This window comes from Lonchura striata, chromosome 17 (genome assembly GCF_046129695.1).
Source record: "Lonchura striata isolate bLonStr1 chromosome 17, bLonStr1.mat, whole genome shotgun sequence".
In the NCBI taxonomy this organism is placed as follows: Eukaryota; Metazoa; Chordata; class Aves; order Passeriformes; family Estrildidae; genus Lonchura; species Lonchura striata.
This window is the reverse complement of record NC_134619.1, coordinates 7,990,018-8,007,556: the sequence shown is the minus strand read 5'-3', so window position 1 is coordinate 8,007,556 and position 17,539 is coordinate 7,990,018. Positions and strand designations below refer to the sequence as shown.

Here is a 17,539-nt window from a genome sequence, read left to right as displayed (position 1 = left end):
AGCACTGGCAAAGGCGTTTTCCATCCATCCCTCAGGATGCAGCACAGCTGGGATTTTGGAAAGCAGCTGGATTGGCCTTTCCCTGGCCAGCTCAGATCATACTGAGTTGCATCCAGCCCTTGGAGCTCTACCCTTTGGCGTTACCCTTCACCCTTCCTGTTTTCCTCTGGTATCACTGGTTTCTTTGGTTTTCCATTTCTTATGGCTATCCTGCAGCTCCCCAGAGCACCAGCAATCCCATCTCAGTGACAGGCAAAACCTCTTTTTGCAGGCACTTGGAGATAATGAAGCTTCTCTGGGATACCTCTGCTTGCAGCCACATCCCGAAGCCAGGACTGAGCTGGTGTCCTTGTCCCACAGCTCAGCTCTTTCTTGCACCCAGAGCTGCCTCTGTGTTTACCTGCTGAAACCAGACCCACTGCCCTGGCTGTCACCCAGGAGGACAAATCCAGGCAAGACAGTTCCCACTGTGGTACAGACCAAGCCCCCTTCTGAACTCCCATGGCTGTTTCTGGTTGAATCCCAGTTCCAGGGGCTGCCAGGAGAGGAATAAGCCTGCTGTGGCTCTGCTGGCATCAGAACTGCTGGGGGGGCCCATGTGGGGAGCTCTGAATTTTCCCACATGCTGTTGTCTCTGCACCTCTGCCTTGCCACCCATTTCCCACACTTCCTCCTTGACTGGGACACAGCACAGCTGTGGCAGTGGCTGCGAGTCTGGGAACCCCAGTACCTCTTCCTCTTCTGTTTTTCCTCTTTGCTCTGTCTTGTCACAATTGAACCCAGTGACCCTGCAGCCCCTGCAGTTTGTAGGGCAGAGCTTGATGGGGATCTGGTGGTGAGGAGGAGGAGGAGGAGTAGGAAGAGTGCTGTGGCTGTCTCTGGTTGGAGCTCCCTGCTCTGTGCCACCCATGTAGTGTCTGCTCTGCTGGAGCAGGGCTCAGGAATCACAGGGGGAACAGCTGACCCAGGAACTGCCATGGGGAAGAGGTCATTCCCTGGGGTTGGGATCTGTGCCTGATCCACGGGCCCACCACTTCTCTGAGTTGGTTTTGTTGTCTGCTGCATCCAACATTTTCAACATTTCTTCCTTTGGTAAAAAGTATTTCCTGAGGTTTTGTGGGAGTTTCCCTCCAAGGTTGGAGGGTGCTCTGCACCCTGGCACTGCCAGACCCTGACCAGCCCACACTGCTGGATCCCTGCCAGCTCCTGACAAATGATTTTGCCATTTCACGAGGGAAAGGAGACATTGATTAACTCCTGTACTTGCCTTTCTGGAAAGGTTATGGCTTAATTGGTCAAACTTGGGAGTCATAAATCATGCGCTGAAGGATCAGCGGAGATAAGAAAATTTTTGCAGAATGTTGCAAAACACATTTTGGTAAGAGGGAAGAAGGGATCTGTGTATGACCACTCAGCTGTGGGGGCTGATGACTCTTGAGTGAACAGGACCCTTCCAGGGAAACGATTCACCCTCCAGCCACAGGCCGGAAATTCCCCTTTTTGTTATCGGTTAAACTCAGGATTTGCAAAATATCCTTTTTTATTTGACTTATGGAAAAAGAAAACAACAGGAAAGTCATTGTTTGCTTTATTCAGAAGAATCATAATTCCATCTGGTTTGAAAAATGACTCTCCTTGTTGGAAAGTACTATTTCTCCGAACTAAAAGCTGTAATGGAGGGGATACAGCAGATCAGCTCTCAACAGAGTGGAAAACTGAGCAAGGGAATGGTCAGGCTTGGCTTGGAATGATGCTGGAGGGAGAAAAAATTTTTGGCTCTGGCAGTGAGCTGGGTCCCCTCCAGGTGGGCACAGCTTGCACTGGCCACATGGGCACACTCAGCTGTAGGGCATGGGGATGGGGAGCAGGGACACATCACAAAGAGGTAGAAATGTTCTGGCTCGGTGACCTTGGTGCCACTCAGGATGTGGCATTTTTGGAGAATGGAACGAACTCAAGGCTCGCACAGGACAGGCTGTGCAGACCTGTCCAGGTTCTCTATGACTACAGCTTTTAAACCAAAAGGAATGGGATGCACCCAGAGACCAGGATTTCAGTGGAGCAGGGACAGAATTGTCAGTAGGGAAATCAGTGTTGAGCTGGGGAAGATGGAGTCTACAAAAATTATAGAGAGAAGTAAAGAGCAGACAATTGGGGAGGACCGGGAGTGGTGACAGGCAGAGGTCCTGTGACAGGCAGGGCAGGGCCAGGGTCGGTCCCGTTAATGCTTCAGAAATGACCCAGACAGGAGGAGGTGGCACCCGTGGGGGGCAGCTGGGGCCGAAAGGAACTCAGCGGGGCTTGGCTTCGGGATCTGGCAAAAACAAGGCTGAGGGGGGTATGAGTGATGCTCAGCCAGGCTGGGATGGGCGAGTGCCCTTTGCCGAGTCCCGCAGGGTGCGAGCCGTGACCGGGCTGGGAGGAGGAGTGTGTTTTGTGTTTTTCTGGAACGGCCTCCAAGGCAGAGATCGCCTCTCCTCTGATGTCTCTCGATTAGCTCATGCTGTGCCTGCCCGGGGGGGCGGCAGGCAGAGCCTGGCTCTGCCAGCCAGGGTCCCGCTGCCATCAGCCGCTCCCGGCTGCCCCAACGGGCAGGGCAGGGACGTGCCAGCGGGGACGGGGTCTCTGGGGACCCCAGGCTGCTTTGGACTGGGATCAGCAAGGTTGCACCCAGACCAAATGGGTCCCACAGGCTTCAGGACAGCGCGTTCCCAAAACAGAGTGGGGAGGCTGGGCAGGATGACACCACTCTGCTCATCTACTGGGAGGGAGAGCAGGAGACTGAGGCACTTAACCTTTACAAAAGGGTCCTCTGAGCAGGGCCAAGGTGCTGGCAGCAAGCAGGAGAGCCAGGCTGTGGGCACAGCCCACGTCGGGGGCACAGGGGACATCCTTGGACTATGCTGGGGTGGTAGGAGCAGCTGGAACCTGGGTGAGAACCCCAGCAGCTGGCTCTCAGTGGGACACAATTTCTCACTCTCCTCCATGAGGACCATCCAGATGTTTCTCTTCAGGTTTATTAATGTTAATGGAGTTAGTCCCGTGTTAATGAGCACACACAAACCCAGGGCCTACTGCTGAGGCTCAGCCAGGGCTGGAGCAGCAGCACAGGAATGGTGAAACCATCCAGTGGAGCAGGGAGAACAGCGAGTGACAGGAACATCTCACAGGTCTGCACTCCCCTGGGATGTTCCAGGCACAGCTTCCAATGTGGGAACCCTCCCCACTGCCTGAGACAAGGCTGGCACTGGTAGGGATAAAGGCACTTTATGGGAGGATTGCTACACATCTGGTAGATTGTGAATGAACTCTGTGAGCTGGTGATGGAATTACTGATGATCCATGGCAGGAAGAGCGCTAAGGAAAGGGAACCAAAGATTTTGGGACTGAGGGTGGGGTAAGAAGTTCCAGCATCCCACCTCTGAGCATGAGAAGTCTCATCCAGTCTGTTATTGAGACTTATGCAGCCGGACAGAAACAGCTCCAACTGGAGGAACTGGTTACTTGGCATTTGCTTTAGCTGAACTTTCAGTGTGGTGGTTCTCCAGGTAAATGATCTGGTGGGCTTTTTCGGATGGGCAGGGTTGTCTGGGACTCTGGATGTCCCTGGGCAAAGCCAGGCTTGCTGCTGGAGCTTCTTCCATGGAGTTCTGTGAATCTGAGTCTTCAGAGGAGAAATTGCTCGGGCTGGAAATCTGGAAGTACTGGGCGGTTTCTGCCCGTGGCCCCACTGGTGCACCAGCTGTACTGGGATCTGAGGCAGTCCCATGGGGCACAGCAGTAGGGCATGGTGGGTCAGCACCTGGGAAGCGTGTCCAGGGAGGCAGGGAGAAGGGACGCCTCCGAGGGGGCTGGCTGCGCTCCTGGGTGAGGTGTCCTGTCACTCCCAGGCTGGCTTTGCTCTTGGGTTTGGGATGGGGGGTGTCAGCAGAGATGTGGTGGTGAGAGGTGTGGGCACCCTGAGGCCCCAGCTGGCAGTGGGGCTGCAGAGAGCTCTGCTCCATACCCAGCATGGAGCCAGGAGTGGTGCTGGACTGGGACTGTCCCGGCCCCTCAGTGCTGGTCTCTGGCTGCTCTGCCAACCCCCTGCCCCCCAACACTGCTGGCTCGGGGCTGTGGGCTGCTCTGCACACCGGGACTTCCATGTGAGGAGCTGCAGACCCTGGGCTTGGGGGCCTGGAGGAGTCTCCCTGCCCGTCAGCTTGTGCTCCCCAGGCCTCCTGCAGTTCTGCCAGCATCTCCTCCAGGACCTGCCGGGTCTCCTGGTACCTGTGCTGTGCCTCTGTCCAGGCTGCCAACCCTTGGCTGCTCTGCATCCTGCGCACCTGAGCCTTCATCTCCTTCAGCTTCTCCAGGGCGAACTCCACCGAGAGCTTTTGGAAGGATCTCTGCAGGCACCGCAGTGCCTGGCCCTCCCCACGCTGCGCCCGGGCCGAGCACTGCCGGCAGTCCAGCTTCAGCCCCGCCACCTACAGAAGACAGGAGAGTGGCTGTTTTCATGGCCACCAGCAGCACCATGTCCTGCAGGGGAAGATTCCCTTCACCCACCTTGCTGGAGAACCGGACGAGCTCCTGCAGCAGCTCCCGTTCTGCCTGCCGCCGCTCCAGCTGCTTGGAGAAGCTCATCAGCTTTGTCTGGAAGAGGGCTGCAGACACTTGGAAGGCATCTGCCTCAGGGAATGTCATGGCTTGGACCTCAGCCGCCTCCTGGCACAGGGTCAGGCCATGCTGGTACCGAGCCTGCAGGGACAGGAGGAAGGAACAGCTCCACACTCGGGAATGGGAAATGGGATATGTGCATGGGTGCATGGGATATGCACACTGGGATATGTGCACAGGGTGATGTGCTGCAGGCAGAACTTGACATCGCCATTAGCTCATCCATTGCCATTACAGATGGATGGGAAACACTTCTGGGCAAGTGAGAAGAAACAAAGCAATGGGATTCTCCAAATATCTGCACTGCCCTGGCTTGGTTCAAAATGCACTAAATGCACCTCCTGTCCCGAGTGGGGTCACCATGCCTCACCCTCCCTGCAGTGCATGTGACTAAAGGGCCTACACATCCAAGGGAACCAAAAGATCCTCATCACAATGTTATTTGTTGTCTGATGGATGCCTGGGCTTTGTAGGAAAAAGGATGGAGTGCATCAGTGTTGGGGACAGCAATCCCAGCCCAGCACACATCAAGGAACAGCACAGCCACCCCCTCACTGGAGCAGGAGTGCCCAGAGTCCCCACAATGCTGAGCTTGACAACTGCAGTGTGACACAACAGATCAGGGACACCCAGTTCTTCCCAGAAGCCTCTTTCCAATCCCATGGGATGTCTGTTACAAAAAAGCCCCTCCAGACATACTGTGGCCTGGGTGAGGAACTCCTTGAAGTGCTCAGCAGAGCCCTGGCAGCTGTCAGGACTCCAATCCTCGGTGCCCATCTCCTGCAGCCGAGCTGCTGCCTCGCCATCCAGCCAGGACCCCAGCTGTGAGAGAGCAGAACAGGGATCAGGCGGGACCAGGCACGGCAGCAGCGTGTCCACAGCACCTCCCCTTCCTGCCCCGGCCCCGCATCCCAGCCCAGGCTCAGTCACTCATAATGAAAATCAAAGCTCAGGCAATCCGGCCACTCTCCAGGCTTCTATCATCATCAAAATAATGGAAACGTGGCCAAAACACTCAACCATGGAACACCACAGAGGGCAACTTCAACTTGTGGCACCCCAGGGACACCCAGCTCACCTTGCCAAACTCAGTCTCGAGCTCCTGGACCTTGCGGAGGAACTTCAGGTGCTCCAGGCAGCTGTTGGATTGGGACACGAGGTTGTGAAGTTCTTCCTCTAGCTGACTATAGAGCCCCTCAGCCAAGTCCATACCGAACCTGGGGGTTGGGAGGAGAGGGACCATCACTGCCAGGCGCTGCCAGCTGAGCTCACAGATGCACGAGGTGGAGAGGAGCAGGTCTCTTGCACAGCTCCTGACCCTAGCCTTGCAGGCACTTGGACATCTTCCCAGCCCATGGAGCAAACGGATGGCAGGGACCTCGGGATGGGAGAGCCGCGTCTATCAGTGCAGCCCAGCCCCTCTGAGAGAAGGGAGCAGGAGGGAGCAGGGGATCAGTGCTGTCTGCATGGACCATGGAGCAGCGTGGCATGGCTGGACCAGCGCGCTATCACCAGATGGGCGCAGCATTCCCGGCCGACAGCGACATCACCGGGTGAGCAGGAACGGCCCAATTACAGCATGGCTGGGTGAGTAACAGCATGGCCAGATTGCGGCATCGCGGGATGAGTGTGGCGCGTCCAGGTGGGGGTGACATTACTGGATGACTACAGCATGGCCAGAGGAGCCATGCACGGCCAGATTGTGACATCACTGGATGAGTGTGGCACGGCCAGGCAAGTGCACATCACCGGACGATCACGGCATGGCCAGCGAGCACAGCGCAGCCCAGCTGGCCGGGTGCGGCATGGCCGGGACCTGGCCCCATCTAGTGGCTTTTCCCGAGCCCAGCCCAAGGCACTGCTGCCGGCATTGCAGAGCAGTGACAGATCTGGCCTGGCCTGGGGCAGGAGACCCTCTCAGGGATCTGGCACCAGTGAGGATGAGGGGACTCCTGCAACGGGCTGTCCCAGACCTGTGGTCCATGCTTTCAGAGCAGGACGGAGCGTGGCAGTAGCTCGGGCTCATGGGGACCAGGCTGTCCATGGGGAGGTGGCTCTGTCAGCCAGCAGGAGCGGGGGTCCCTGGCACTGGCACCCCCCGACCAGCAGAACTGCCCCGTCCTACCTGACGTGGTCGGAGGCGCAGAGGCGGGCGGCCTCCCTGCGCAGCCTGGCCAGCAGGAACCCCCCCTCGCGCTGCACCCGCGCCAGCTGAGGGTCGCTCAGCACCTTCTGCATCAGCTCCTGGTGCCTCCTGATGCCCGCAGCAGCATCCTGTGGAGGGAGGGAGGGTCAGACAAGTGTCTCACCCGGGGCCTTACTCAGCCAGCACAGGACGGGTACCTGAGGTTGCTCCTCAGGCAGGAGCAGAGGGGACAGGGAACAGCCCCATGGCCAGGAACAGCCAGTCTGGGAATGGTTATGCCAAGTTTTGGGGAACTGGAGGGAAATGCTGCTGTGGCTGCACTGCAGATGGGCACGTTGGGAATGTCCCCAGCCTGTGGTGCTGCCACCCTCTTACCTGTGTCCCAGCCAGTGTGTCGGTGTTCCTCAGCTCCTGGATGCAGCGCTGCAGCAGCTCTGATGCCCGCCTGAGGCTGGCTGTGAAGGGCTGCAGCTTCTGTGGGGACACACACCATGGGTCAATGGGGGCATGAGGAGAAGGAGGAGGAGGAGGAGGAGGAGGAGAAGTGCCAGGACAGAGCAGGAAATACTGTGAGGCACTGGGTTAAAGCTGATGAGGAAGGGACTGAGGAGGTGGATGGGCAGCTGCAGGCAGGAGGACATAGGAAGGAGCTTGACCCTCCTGTGCTCAGAGCTCTCATATTCATTCCCTTCTCCCAGCCCTTCCTGCTGCTTTTCCAGGGATGTGTGTGAGACATGCAAGACGCAATGGGGACAGAGGGACACGGGGCAGGTGAGGCAATGGCTCATGGTGTGGTAACAGACACCTGGAAGAATTGAACCCACTCGCCGTGGCAGTAGGGGAAGGCACCATCCAGCTCTGGGGGCAGCTGGGAGCTGTCGATGTGGCGGCCCAGAGCCTTCAGCGATGTCAGAGTCTCCACCTGCAGGGCACAGGGCTTGTAAGGCTGCCTGGAGCAGGAAATAACCCCCTATTGCACCAGCTCAGGGGACAGGGACAGGCTCACCTGCACCCCAGACAGCTTCTCACGGTGGGAGACCAGCTCCTTCTCGGCCAGGAGCAGCATGCTGTGAATGCAGCCTGGAGACACACTCTGTGGGAAGCAGGGGAGAATCACCAGGGCACACCCCACACAGCCCTCAGGTCACCCATGGCAGTGTGGGGCTTTCCCGGGTCAGCTGAGGCTGCTGAGCTCATTGCAAAGGAAAAGGCTCCCACTCTCACTGGTGTGGGAGATGGAAACATGTCCCTCAGGCCATGTCCTTGTCCCAGGCACCAGCTCCCTGGCAAAGGACCATAGGAAGAGTCTCATGAGTGAACCCCTTCTCTGACACCAGTGACACTTCTCCATGTGAGGAGCATCAGGGCCAACATGGGTTTTATTGGGCATACAAAGACAAATGGTGCTGTGGCAGGGGGGACCCCACAGCCCCTGGACAGCACAGGGCACTCCTGTGGCGCTACCTGGGCACTGTCACAAGGACTCTGCCATGACAGTGGATTGTCACTTTGGAGCCCATTTCCTGATGAATTCTCATATCAGGATGCTGGAGGGCTCTTGGTGGCACCTGATGGGTGATGGCAGGGCTCAGAAGGGACCTTTGGAGATCGTGTGGAGAGTGGGCACAGGGGAGGCTCTGAGGGACACCCAAAGGGTGGCAGCACTCCCTCCCAGGCAGGGACAGCCCTGGCATGTCTGTGGCTGAGCCTGGCACACAGAGCCTGGCGTACCTGGATGGAGCGGAGCGCTGAGAATAGGACGGGAGCGGGCGGCTGCTTCCTGGCATCCACCACAACCGTCAGCCCAGCATCCTTCGCTTCTCGCCTCTCACCGTTCTTCACTTCTTGCCTAGCGAGGGGAAACACAGCAGGAGTGGGGGTCCCTCCCTGGGGCAGGGCCCTCTCAAAGCCCCCTCCCACATTCTGCACCCCCAGGCAGGCGGGAACGCATAGCCACAGACAGTGGCCTCGTCCTTGTGGGATGTCCCTGCCAAGGGCTCAGAGCGTGTGCCTCTGGCAGGGGCATGCTCCAGGGACCTTGGGGATGAGCCCGAACCAGAGTGTGTGGGATGCTGGGCATCCATCCCAATTTATCCTGGGATTCCGGAGCCAGGCAGCAGCTGGGGGTCACTGGCAGGTCCTGCTGGCTCTTACCTGGGGAGGGAGCAGAGGCAGAGGATGAGCCTTGCCAGCTCGGCAGCTGAGCACCACGCAGCCCTCCAGGCACTGCCACTGGTGGTCACCAGGAGGAGGGCCCTGCCCAGCCTGTCTGAGCTCCCTGTGGACAAAGGGTGAGTGACCCCTCTGGCAGCCACCTGACAGACCTGAGCACCCCACAATGGGCTGGGGTAACCATCACTTCTGTCTCAGCTCAGCCTGCCATGGTGCAGCCCCTCTGGCCCTTCTGGAAGGGGAGAGCCAGCCCAGGGAGGCTCTTGGCATGAATGTCTGGAATTCCAGAGCTGCTGGGGACGTTTTTCCTGAGTAAAAGATGGGTTTTGTTACTGCTTTTTGGTTCTTGGGAAAAAGAAGGAGCCAAATGTTTAGTATTTGGCAGCTAAAGCTGAACAGCTTCACTGGAGAGGAATGGTGTGGGAGGGCTTGGGGTGGCTGAGACCCAGGCAGCTGCTCTGCACAGGCTGTCTGCATTTATGTTTTTAATGTTTTTGCCCAGCTGAAAAAAAATTTTCCGCTTGGAGTATTTCTGGCCTCCAGCAAAGCCCTGAAACCTTCCTCCAAAACACCATCTCCAGCATCCTGTATTTCCATCCAGAGGCCTCTCCCGCCCATTCCCCAGGCTTGCAGTGCCAGCAGTACCTGGCAGGCAGATGATGCCTGAGCGCAGCAGCCCAGCATGCAGGTCCTGCCAGGCTGGAGGCTCCCGACCAGCAGTGCCAGTGCTGGGCACAGAGGGACCATTCTTGCAGCTGGAACTTTCCAGAGACCGTTCCTCCACGGGAGCAGCAGTGGCTGCATTAGTACCTGTGCACAGGGATAGAGGAGAGGGAAGCTGGTGACACTCAGCGAAGCAGAGGAACAGCAAAGCCCCAGCAGTGCCTGGTCAGGTGCCACAGCCCCACAGGATGGTACCTTTCCCTGCTGCCCTGGCTCTGCCCATCCTGGGCGAGTAGATGGCCGACATCTTCTTCCAGGCCCCCTCGTGCTGCCTGCTGACTCTTTCATCCTCGGGGGCTGCCCCGAGTCGCGCGCCCTTCAGGAAGGAGAACTTGTGGCTGGAACCTGGGGGGAGCCGGGGGCTGCCCCGCTGCACCGACCCCCCTCGCCCCGGCACCCCAGGAGTCGCTCGGCGGGACTGGCGGGGGGGGAGCATGGGGCTGCCAGCCCCCTTCCTGTGCCGTGCAGGGGTCTCACGGGGGGTGGCAGGGGGCAGCTCGGAGCCAGGGCTGTCCGGCTCCTCCAGGATGGCTGCCATCAGCCCAGAGCCGAAGCTCACCGGGTTCTGCAGCGCGGCCATGTAGGAGTCACGTTGGCGGCACTTTGGGCCGTGCGGCCCTGGGTCCTGGCTCAGCTTCCTCTCCAGGCATGGGCTGCAGGGACTCTCCTCTGAGCTCTGTGCTCCCCCACAGGACCAGGCATCTGCTCCTGATCCCCCATTTGCCCAGGGGAGCATCTCCTCGGCCCCAGCCCTTATTTGCCCTGGAAGGCAGGTGGGCCACAGGGATCTGGTCAGGAAGTCCAAGTCCTCCTGGGATTGCTCCAGCAGGTCCACATACTCCCCCTCCAGGTTCTGGCTGATGATTTCACTGAGGCTGGGCACAGACAGAGTGGCTGGCTTCTTTTGCAGACCTGCCTGCTCCACCTTGATCAGCCCTGGGTATCGTCCCTGGCTTGACTTCCGAGAGGTTGCCTTGCAGCCTGGGATGGTGCCCACAATGTTGTTGTAGGGTGTGGGGACATCCACTGTGCCAGGGGGCACAAGTGTGCCAGGTGCAGTCTCAGGAGCAGGTTCCTGCTGGGCACCAGCGGGCACACTGTCAGCTCCAGCCCTGGGCTTGTCGGTGAACTCAGGCGTGGCAATCCGGCTCCACGGCAGTGGGGTGACGCCGTTCTCGGTGGCCACCAGGCAGGTGTGCAGGGGAGCTCCGGCCCAGCTGCTGTTCACCTCCTCCAGCCACGCATTGGTGAAGAGCAGAGCGTGGGTGGCCTCGGGGACAGGCGTCTCCTCCACTGAGCGCAGGTCCAAGGAGAGGTGCTTGAGGGTGACACGCGCTGTGTGCTCCTCGCAGGGCTCTGCTTGCAGGTAGAAGTCCCCGGGACGCAGCAGGAGGGGGTTGAGCGGTGCGAGGTGCACAACCACCTTCTCGTGCAGACATAAGGGCCAGCCTTCATGGAGAAAGATGCGGTTAAAGTAGGGAGCCTGGGAGGGAGGAAGAACACAGCGCATGAGAGAGCCCTGCCAGCTCTGTGCCTCCCAGCCACCCCCACACACTCCTGCTGCCCAGCCCTGTGCTTCCCATGATGAGGATGAATGAGCCGGGTGACCCAATGCATATCTCTGAACCAAGCCCCTGCAGCACAGCCCTGCAAACCCACCTTGAACCATGGTATTCCACAGTGCAGAGTCTACCCATGTGTTACAGAGGGGAAACCCCTGCTTAAGCCTCTCTAGGATCAAGGCAAGATGACCCCAGAGTCCCCTCTGCCCTTATTGCAGGGACCACATATGCTGGGCAAATCCCAGGGAGCTGGGTGTGCCACGGTCCCCTCTGCAGGGAGCAGATGGGAGAAGGAGTGGACATGCAGGGAGGGAACCCACAGGTCAGCGTGTCCCTGCGGGCAGGACTCCTTAGGGCAAACCCCCCGTGTCTGGAAGAGGCTCACGGGGCACCGCTGTGGAGCACGGGGGCTTACACAGGCCGCCTGCCGCAGGCGCTCGAAGAGCCGCTTGGCCGGGATGAGGAACTGGAGCAGGCAGCAGAGCCCATCTCCCTGGTAGCTGGTCTCCAGCAGCCGGAACACCTGGCCCAGGACGGTGGGAGCCGTGGCTTCGAAGGGCGGGTAGAGGGCCTGGAGAGCACTTTGCACCGCCGCATCCAGTGACCCGGCATCCTGCGGGAGACAGGCAAGTGTCGCTGGTGGGAGAGTGGCCCCGCAGCGCGGACCCGATGTCTCTGCCCACCATCCCACGCTGCACTGTGCCACTGTCGGGGCCCTGGGATGCCCACACTGGCAATGCTGCTGAGCTCCGAGGCTCCAAACCCTCCTGAGTGGAAGCTGGGGGAAGCGGGAGTGGAGCACAGCAAGCACGGCGCAGTGACCCACCCCGCAGGCGGGGCAGGTCCGGTTCCCAGCGCCGGGCTGTGGTTAAGGAGCCTGGGATAAACCCCGAGGCAGCAGCCGCCGTGCTCGGCTCAGCCATGCGGAGGCGGAGGAGCCGCAGCAGCCGAGGGGTTAAGCGGAGTCAGACCAGACAGACCGTGGGGCTGTGCCGGGCTCCGCAGCTCGCTGCAGGAATGCAGCAGATGGGAGGAAGGACAAACATCTGAAGATGGATAGGGTGTTTTGGTCCAGACTCATTGCTGAATTCGCCAAACTCAAAATTATTCCTCTGTTTTCTGGGAAGCGTTCTGCCGCGCTGCCTCCCCCCAGAGCAGGGTGAGGACACTGGGTCTGTGCCACCTGTGGACCGGCAGCTCCCAGTTCGTTCTCAGTGCTGCAGGAGTTGGCGGCTGTGTGGCATGGCTGGCACGTGGAGAGAAGCCATCCCACGATTCCATGATGCCCGGGCTGTGCTCCAGGCAGTGCGGGGATGAGTCTGGCGCACCGATCAAGGGGACTCCATTGCTGAGTGGAGAAGAGGAGCATCCTCCAAGCAGCTGGGTCCTGCTCCTGTAAGAGCACCCAGGAAGTCTGGTGGGATTAGCTCAAGGTGAGCATTACTTTCAGGCAGCTAATCCCTGGTCCAGGAGCCCATACAGAGACAAAAGGGACACCCTTAATTCAGCTTAATTAATTTTAATGCGCTTTAGCTAAAGCACTTTGCAGTCATGCTCTGGTTAATTCTTCATTACTTTTTTTCCATGTCTCGGCACAGGAATCTCCTGCCCCTGCACCTGACAGGAGAAGCCAGAGAGCTGGGCAGAAGAGGAGGAAAGCCAGCCCCTTCTTAGGATCTGCCCTGTGTTTCCTGTCCAGGTTTTCTGCCCTTGGACCCTTCTCCTCAAGCTTTGTTTTATTGTGTACAGTTCCTAGAATGGACTGGAGACCTTACTTTGGAAAATCCCTGATGAAGGGCAAAGCCCAGTACTCCATTCCATGTTGCTCCAGTGGGGCCCTGCTGCAGCCACCTGGTCCCCTGCTGAACCCAGCCGGGTGTCCCTCACCTCCATGCCCAGCACTACCTGGCTGGGCTTCCTCCCCATCCCAACACCGAGGCGAGGAGCCACAACAGCACAGGAGGATCCATCCAGCTCTGAATGCTGCCATGAGAGATGAGCCAGAACTGCCTGTCTTGCCTCCAACTGTCTTTTAAATCCTCCTAGGGGTGGTGACTCCACCATTGCCTGGGCAGCCTGTGCCAGGGCTTGACAACTCATTCAGTGAAGAAATTTTTCTCTAGTATCCAGTCTAACCCTCGCCTGGCACCACTTGAGGCTGTTTCCTATTGTCCCATCACCCAGGACTTCATCCACTGGCAGGAACTGCGTGAGCCAGCGTCAGGAGAAAACCAGGGACTGATGGAGGCACCAGACACAGCCTGAGTTGTGCTGGGGAATATTTTGGCCTGGAATGACTGACTAAAATTGTTTTCATGTAGTGTCACAAAGCACTTCATCACTGGGGGAGGCTTTTGGGGTAACCATGGTGCAGCGGCTCCGAGTCTGTAGGCGAAGCCGCATCCGGGTGGGCCAGGAGCCCATAGGAATCCAAAAGCAGCCCCTCCACCCGCTGGGAGGGAGCTGGAACAAAGGCATTAGGCAGCATAAGGAGATTTACATTTGCAAAGCTATTTCCATTTTAATAAGGCAAAGTGCTGTTAAATAGAGATTGATATTTCTCCCCAAATACCCATATTTTTAAACTGGTTTATATCAACAAGACGGGCTGGGCTTTGGGGTTTTGGTGCGGTAAAGTTGTTTAACCCATGCCCAAAGCCACAGGGTGATTCAGCTCCAGCTCCTTTCACCCACCACCTCAGGAAGGAGCGAGGTTTGAGCCTGGGACCAGTCCTGAATACCAATTCCTCTGCCTCTCCGCAACCCTTGCTGTCACCAGCTTTGGCAGGGCACGATGCGAGCGCTCAGCCTGGCCCAGAGCGGAGGCTCAGCTCAGAGCCCGGGGCAACGGCACGTGCCGGCTGCGGGGACGAGCGATCCAGCCGGTCTGCGAGCATCCCTGCGCTGCCAGGCTCACCCCGCAGCGCCCCGGCGCTGCACGCCACCCCTGACAAACTTTGCAGGGAAGTTTAAGCATCGCAGGATGCAGCCCCGCACACACCTGCCCAAGCGGCCACGGCCACGTCCTCCTCCATACCTGATCCCCAGTTTTGCACACCCAGCCTCCATTTTCACATCTGCCTTCCCACCCACTCCTGCCCTGACACCCACCTCCACACCCACCTCTGCTTTTGCACCTCCTTCCACTTTCGCTCCCGACCTCCCTCTGCTGTCGCTCCCGCTGCCCACCCCGTGCCCGCCCGGTGCCCGCGGGACCGGCAGCCACGAGGAGGGGCAGCGGCGGGGAGCGGGATGTCCCAGGAATTACCATGTTTCCCAGGAAGTGGCAGAGGGGCCGGGGCCGCGGCACAGACCGTCCCGTCCCTCCTCCTCCTCGCCGGCTCTCCCCGGCCCGGGGCTCCCGGCCGGTCCCCGTTCCGCCGGCGGCTCTTCCCGGCGCCGGCGCCTCCGGAGCCGCGGGCGGGGGCGGGCAGCCCCGGGCCCCTCCGCCCGCCGCGCCTCTTCTGGGGGAAAAAAAGAAGAAAGGAAAAAAAAAAAAAAAAAAGAAGGAAAAGAAAGAAAAGGCGAAGAAAGCGGGAGTGGGGAGGGGCGGGGGAGGGGAGGGAGGGAGCTGGCGGGGGTGGCCCGGAGAGAGCCGGGGGCGGGGGCCGCTTTCCTGTGCCCGCCGGCGGGAGCCCCCCGTACGCTCCCGAGGCTCGGCCCCCGGGACAGTCTCCCTGTGTGTCCCCGCGGGCGGGGATGGGATGGGACCGGAGTGGAGGGAGAAAGAGACCCCGAGCGGGTAAAGGAGGGGACTGTACCGGGGGTCCTCCCCCAGCCCCCGCCGTCCCTCCCCCCCGAGCAGCTCCTGGCAAAGGGTCCTGGAACACACCGGGAACACGCAGAGCTGTATGTGCATGTGTGTGTACGTGTGAATGTGTTTGTACATGTGTACACGCGTGCAGATGTGCTCATACAGGCGTTTTGTGCGGCAGTGTCCCTCTTTTTCAATCCATCCAGGGTCAGTGTGATCTCTCAGAAGTGGTTTATGTCCTGGGTGGATCCCATGGCTCCCAGTTCCCATTCCTGAGTTGCCCCAAAAGTGCAGCATCAGGACAGTGTGTGCCTCTCTTGGGACTTTGAACTGTTCCAGGGATGGGAAGGATCTACTGAGGGACAGGATCATGGGATTCAGCAACCAGAGCTGTACAAAAACAACTAGCATAAGAGCCAAAGCCACAGATTTGTTGTCTCCTAAGGCAAAATGCTGCTTCACACAGCCCTGCAACTCCTGGGCACAGACACTTCTTCCAGCCCCAGGCACTGTGAGCACAGCACCACCAGCTCTGCCAGCCCTGCACATTGCCCAGCACTCAACCTCTCTGTGCCTTGCTCGGGGTGCAGTCATTTCCATTTCCACTGTTGCATTCGTGGGAATGGGCTCAAGGCCGGCATGGGGCTGGGAAAGCCCCAGGGCGGGCGGGACGGCCACAGCGTGGGCTGCAGGCTGCCGGGGCCGTCTCGCTAGTGAACATTTGTCCAGGGATCAGCGAGCGGCCAAAGGACACGCTGTGAAAACAAGCCGAGACGGGAGGAGGTGCAGCTGGGCTGCTGGCGTGTGGGAGGGAGGACGGCGCCAGCGAGGCCTTCGCATTTGCTTCCCATTTCCTTGGGAGCTGGTGAGACGCTCCTGCTGCCGCATGGATCACGAGTGCTGGTCCTGCGGGTGGGCAGAGGCTTTGCCGTGGGTACCAGGCTGGGGTGCCCACCTGAGCCCAAAGCAGGACTGACCCTTGGCTCCAAACCAGCATCCCCAGTGCCAGCTGGGACCAGCTGGGCAGCATCCCCATCCCCATCAGCAGCCAATTGCTCCTGTAATTGTGGAAGCTCACTTACCAGTGTCAGGTTTTTCATAGTTCCTCCGAGTGCAGGGGAAGGTGAGCTCGAGGCTGTGACCTTTTTTAATCACATGGTCACCTCTGCAATGGACCCAAGAGCTGTGGCTCTTGGAATAGCAGGGCCAGGAGAGGGTGTTGAGGGCAGGGAGGAGGACAGTGTGACTGTGTCCTGGCACCAGCACAACAGATCAATTCCTCTGTGGTCCTGGTGGGCAGGAAGAGACAGATGTGGAGCTGAGCTCAGAAGGATCCCACTACCCTGCACACAGAACAGCAGCTCCCCACCTGCACCTTGAGGTGTCTCTTACCACCTGTGCTCAGCCGGGCCAACCCACAGAGGTGACCAGCAGGGCCAGCTTTGCATCCCCACATCCCCCAAAGTAGTTTCCTACGCTCTCTGGCCAGCCTCACACAGCAAGGCTGGGAGTTAGGGTGCTGGGGAGCAAGTCCAGCAAAAGGCAGAGCTTCTGGGGGCCACCCCGGTGTCTCCAGGGCCTCTCACCCCATGAGCTCACCCTCCTCTGCTGCTCCTGCTCTCCATGTCCTGTTTGTCCCGAGCAGCTGCTGGGACAGGCTGCATGTGGCCTCTTGCCCTGCCCCTCTTCCGGCACAGAGCCACCATTCAGATCCCCCTAAGCTCTGCCTGAGGTCACCATTCTTGCATTTTTATTTTTACTTTTCTGCAAAATCAACCCCCTCGGCTCTCTGTGTCCCCTTTTGTCTCCCATGAGGCTCCCAGACTGTGTGACAAGCTGGCGTGCTGCGAGAGGAGCCTGCCTGTCTGGGGGAACGCAGCCCTTGGCAGGGGGAGACACACTGAGTGCAGTGCAGGTCCCAGGGGTCCTGGGAGGGTGAGAGTGGTGAGCCCTGGTGGTCTCTGGGGCTGGCTCCCAGTGGGACCCTGGTAGTTCCTGCCCACATCTCCACATCCAGAGGCCATCTGCACATCTGCTGCTGGCTGTGCCCTGCGGGGCTCTGGCTCTGTGAGCTCTGGGGTCCTTGGGTGTCCCCGCTGTCTATGTTGGATGAAGTGGTCAGGGCTGGCGTCAGCAGTGACCCCACGCTGGCCCAGAGCCCTCCCAGCTCCAAGAACAGCTGAGGCTGGGTCATGCTGAGCCTGCAGCTGGGAAAACAACCATAGAGGAGCCCCACATGTTCCTCAGCTGTATTTTTAGTTGCTGCTGGGTCAGAGGCTGTCAGAGATATGCAGGTGACAGTGGAAAGCATCAGCCTTTGATACCACACGTGGTGCAGTGGGCAGGAGCCGCAGCTCCCCACACGTTGATGACAGGGTTTCTCCAAGCTCTGGTGAAGTCCCTGTTGGTCTGGGGACAACCACAGTTGCCACAGGTCCTGACCACAGCCCAGTTCTGTGGGTGACAATGAACTTGTCCTGGCTGGAAATGGGTAAGGGAGGTTTTATTTTCAGCTGATGACTT

General features: G+C 59.1%; 1 protein-coding gene across 1 annotated transcript; it reads right to left on the bottom strand.

The window, feature by feature from the left end:
* Positions 1–3,001: 3,001 nt before the first annotated feature.
* KIAA1755 (KIAA1755 ortholog) lies at positions 3,002–14,554 on the bottom strand. Its single transcript, XM_031506522.2, has 14 exons — positions 14,531–14,554; positions 11,678–11,875; positions 9,896–11,183; positions 9,623–9,787; positions 8,960–9,083; positions 8,537–8,654; positions 7,812–7,898; positions 7,611–7,727; positions 7,181–7,279; positions 6,785–6,933; positions 5,738–5,876; positions 5,359–5,481; positions 4,549–4,740; positions 3,002–4,469 (listed from the first exon to the last, which is right to left on the bottom strand). The coding sequence occupies exons 1-14, from the start codon at positions 14,531–14,533 to the stop codon at positions 3,501–3,503; spliced, it is 3,771 nt and encodes a 1,256-aa protein (XP_031362382.1). The 5' UTR covers positions 14,534–14,554; the 3' UTR covers positions 3,002–3,500.
* Positions 14,555–17,539: the final 2,985 nt, after the last annotated feature.